Below are 4,407 nucleotides of genomic sequence, written 5' to 3'. Positions count from 1 at the left end.
TGGCCTCAAGTTGCGCCAGGGGAGGTTTAAATTGGACGTGATGAAAAATGTCTTTACTGAAGGGGTGGTTAAACATTGGAAGAGGCTGCCCCGGGAAGTGGTTGAGTCACCACCGTCCCTGGAAGTATTTAAAAGACGTGTAGATGAGGCGCCTGGGGACATGGTTTAGTGGGCATGGTGGTGTTGGGTTGACGGTTGGACTCGATGATCTTAGAGGTCTTTTCCAACCTTAATGATTCTATGATTCTAAAGAAACCTAAATCTTCAGAATAACAAACATAGGCAGGATGCAAACAAATCTCTTTATGTGTAAGCGTGACTTTGATACCAAGAAAAAGGCCTTAAAAATTCATTTCCTGTTTCTGGCTTAGGGTCAGAATCCATTTGGGAAAAGGTCTTTTGAGGCATTTCAGACTTTTCAGGTATTTCCAGAAAGGCAAAGTGCCCAAACGTAATGCCATCCACCAGCAGGACAGTGAGGGCAAAGAAATATTCTAGACATATCATTCATGTCATTATATAGTCAACCTGCCCTACTCAATCTTCATCCAAAAGTTCTGAGTCTCTGCCAGAGTCTGACTTTTCTGCATAATTTCATTTAAGAATTAAAATGAGCTTTTACTCCTCAGGAGTGCTGAGAAAAACTTGAAAATAAACATGCAGAAAGTTTTAAATTCAGAAAACAAATCAAAAGAAAACAATTACAATATATCTCTATATTTAAATGAAATTAATGAGTTTTTAATGGGGTAACAGAACTGATATCACTGAAGTTGAAGAAATAGTTACAGACTAGTTGCATACATATATAGTGGAGTGTTCAGAGACCTGAATTCTAATTCCAGACCTAGTAATGACGTGTACAATTTGTATCAGCCATTTCACCTCTGGCTGTCTCAGTTATCTCTTGTGAAAAATGAGATAATAATACTTAGCCATCTTAGCAAAGTGTTTTGATATCCATAGAGAAAAGTGCTATAAAATTTCAAATTATTGTAACTAATTAGCAATCATTTATCTTCTAAAAATTACGACTATCATAGTTTTCATTATAAATTAATTCATATCTGGAAAATGCTTTAGGCTGAAAGAGGGTATGAACATTTCCGCCCGCGTTGATATCTGGGTTCTAGTTAAAGCAAGCTATTGCAATGTTCACTGTGCATGTTACTGTGATGGTGTTCAAGCACTGTGCCAAAACAAATTTTGAATTTAAAGACTCTGAGGAGGCTCAAGGGGGGAACACATCTACTTTGGTGGCAGATTCTGGGTTTCATGTGTTGACTGATCCAGAAAACTTTTGTGTAGGTTCACTGTGACAAAGGTATGCATCTCTCTGAATGCTGATTTTCTTTTCCTGCATTTTTTTTTTTTGAGACAGTTTTCCTAAGTAAGCTAGAATTAAGGCTTTTGATACTGAAAACTGAGATAGTGGCAAGTAGAACTGGTGTGAAGTAGGGAAAAAAACCCAAGTTGGCAACCAGACATTTTTCCCAACCCTAATTATACAGTATACCTGACCAGGACAGTATTATTCCCCCACCCCCACCCCCCAGTCCTAGTAATTCAAGGTACTGACTTGAAACACTATACAGATCCACATCAGTTCCACCATTTAGCTTTCTAAGAACTCACTCAGGAGTGAATTCAGGTTTTCTTTGTTTCAGTGGCCAGTGCTATAAGCTGTGAATTTCAGCAAAGCTCCATTTTCTTTCAAATTGCCTTTCTCTTAGCTATGTTCTCAAAAGCCACAGCTCTCCTCAGAATGGAGAAATGTGTTCATTCAGATACATTCTTTCAGTTATTTCAAAACTAACATGTTTCCTGGCAATTTTGCTGCCACATAGAATCCTTTTTGAGCTTCTCAAAAATTCTGAGTAAGTTTGGACATTAAGAGATTTCTCATCTCAGACAATTGTCTCATTTATTCAAAATACAGGATAATTAAACCAAATTAGGTGTTTATTTGGTAACATGTAAACAAATTCACTGAGATGACACCACTTTCTTTGTATTCTGTCGTCCTACATTTTTCCTCTTTCCAGAAAAAAAACGTGTTTAAATGTGTAAGCTTCATAAATGCAGTGCTTGCCTTCATAAATCCCGTGACTGACACTTCAACTGCATAAAATGCATTAAATTAAATAATGATCAAAATGCGGCCTACAGTTTTACTTTAGAAACTGAACGTATCTAGTAGTTATTATTTTAAGCTGTCTCTGCCCCGCCATTAGCTATGTGTCTGTGCTTAAAAGACATCACCTATCTCACCTCAGCTTTTATATCTACAGAAGTAAACAGTACATAATCAGTTTTGTCCACTAATTCAGGATATGTAGGAATAGGGAACTATGACTTGCAGAACATAACTGCAGTGCTATTAGTACCAGTAATAAGCAGGAGATTAAAAATTCATCTCTACACGGTGCTACTTCTGCAGGATTTCATTCTTTGGTTCACTCAAAAATGTGCAATTTTTTGTAGAAAAGCTTTGGCCACTGGTGGGCTTTGAAAAAAAGTAATTTGTTCTTTCCTTCAGGAGAGATCGTCTTGTGTGTTATTCCTCTACTTGTCTTTATTCCACGTGAAGGAACTCAGTTTGTCCCAGGACTTGGTTTTGCTTTATTGCTTCCAATCCTGACTCTTAGCACCGTGCTATGAGCCTTATGGGCTACACTCTGCTATTTTTCTGGCCTGGGGGTAACACTGGCCTCAAATAATGACTGCAACGTTTGGCTATCATGAGGGGTGTCTGCCACGAGGAATTACGTACTAATCATCTGTTCCAGGCTGAGGCATCTTCTTCAAGTCTAGCTCTGCTTTGGGTGCGTTGGATTTCTTCCCATCTGCAAAGTCCTCTTGTTTAACTCACCTTCAGATACAGGCCCCTCAGCAGTTTTTTCTGAGTCTTCCATTTCTTTACGAAAAAGAGCACGCTGCTGAACAACTCTCTAAGCATTCCTTTTAGCCTTCAGGCCACATCAGAGTACATCAGCAATTTACTGGGCTGCTGATGAGCACTTGTGCAAGCAGCGGAGTTTTGCAAAACTTAACTTTCATTCAAAAAAATTTAAAATCTTTTAGAGCTTATACACACAAAGGAAAATATCCAAGTGTAAATCAGGCATAGCTATCCAGTGCTGTCTGTGCATCATTATCAGTCAGGATTGCTACAAAATTAGTAATAAAAGTCAGTTTTAGGCAACCAACCCAAAATTCCAAGGAAATAATTTTTCGTAATACAGAATATTGCTGTCTCTCTTACAATAGCTAGAAGACTTGAGAGGAAGGAGAATAACAGAAAATATCGATTCTCACAGCAGTAAAGGTTAAGTATGTAAAATATTTACTAGTCAGAGACTGAGACAGCAAGGATAAAGCTACAAAGCAGGATCTAGACACATCATCTTTATCATAGCCCCCTTGTCTCCTTTATCCTCCCCCATCTGAGAGAGAAAAGAAGTGGACAGCAGAGCCCTGCTTAGAACCTCACTATTGCTATGTTGCACACATTTAAAATATTTTCCTATAAAATTAGGAGAAATAAAACCTAACTCTAATTTCCAACCTTACAACTAAAGTAGTCCTCTGTATGATCCAAATGTCCTAGCTCTGCCTCATGCAAGCAAAAGTTTCAAGTCTCTTAAAGTCTGCCTTGTGAATAAAGGTTAGTTATCAGGTTTTTAGTAAGTAGAAACAGAGAACAGGTGACATCACCACAGTTACTTATTAACTTACAGTATAAAGGAAAATCATAAAAATTAACATGAGAACAGTGCCACAAATGCAACAGGTAATAAAATTAACTGCCTCACACATGATAAAGCAAAACCAACAAATCCCCCATTTCAAATGAAGTACGGGATGGTCCATCTCAGCTGCAGAACATTCATTCCTGTTTCACTTTTCCTAAGCTAAGCATCTACATGAGAATAAAGGCTTTTCTTTTCCAAAAGCCTCTGCGTAGGAAGCCTGGTCCAATACAGACTTCAGCGCACAAGGGTGATGGCACTGGCCTTCCACAGAGGTGCAGGCCCAGCACTGCCTCGGCCTGACGCTCGTCCAAGGCCGCCTTCCACCCGGACACCAGGAAAAGACCACGGCGATGCAGAAGCGCCCCGCGATGGGCTGCTTTGCGGGGGATAGCAAAGGGGCAGGCAGGGGGCAGCTGGAGCTCTTCAGGGAGAGCAGGGGAGGGAGCCTCTAAGGGGCCATGGGTGCCACAGAGGAGATCCGGGGGGGCGCAGGGAGGAGATGCCCCTGCAGCGGGCAGCCGCAGGTGCCCGAGAAGCGGCGTAGCTACCGGGGGCAGGTCCATGGGACGCAGAGACATACGGGGGCCTGCGGACCCCCCCCAGGGGCGATGTGGGCCCGTGTGAGTCCGAAGCGGGCCCTGACCCTCCCCAC

General features: G+C 41.0%; 2 protein-coding genes across 2 annotated transcripts in view; one reads left to right on the top strand and one right to left on the bottom strand.

The window, feature by feature from the left end:
- Positions 1–2,915, bottom strand: part of CFAP44 (cilia and flagella associated protein 44) — a 49,286-nt gene extending 46,371 nt beyond the window's left edge. The window contains exon 1 of the mRNA XM_009330508.1: positions 2,873–2,915. Within this exon, the coding sequence (XP_009328783.1) occupies positions 2,873–2,915 (43 nt within the window). The remainder of the gene's footprint in view (positions 1–2,872) is intronic.
- A 1,298-nt stretch (positions 2,916–4,213) lies between these two features.
- The window catches only part of ILDR1 (immunoglobulin-like domain containing receptor 1), an 18,967-nt gene continuing 18,773 nt past the window's right edge, over positions 4,214–4,407 (top strand). The window contains exon 1 of the mRNA XM_009330495.1: positions 4,214–4,375. Within this exon, the coding sequence (XP_009328770.1) occupies positions 4,214–4,375 (162 nt within the window). The remainder of the gene's footprint in view (positions 4,376–4,407) is intronic.

The sequence above is a fragment of the Pygoscelis adeliae genome, unplaced genomic scaffold (assembly GCF_000699105.1).
Source record: "Pygoscelis adeliae isolate BGI_AS28 unplaced genomic scaffold, ASM69910v1 Scaffold120, whole genome shotgun sequence".
Classification (NCBI taxonomy): Eukaryota; Metazoa; Chordata; class Aves; order Sphenisciformes; family Spheniscidae; genus Pygoscelis; species Pygoscelis adeliae.
Note: the sequence above shows the minus strand (reverse complement) of the source record. Positions and strands in the feature narration are given on the sequence as shown.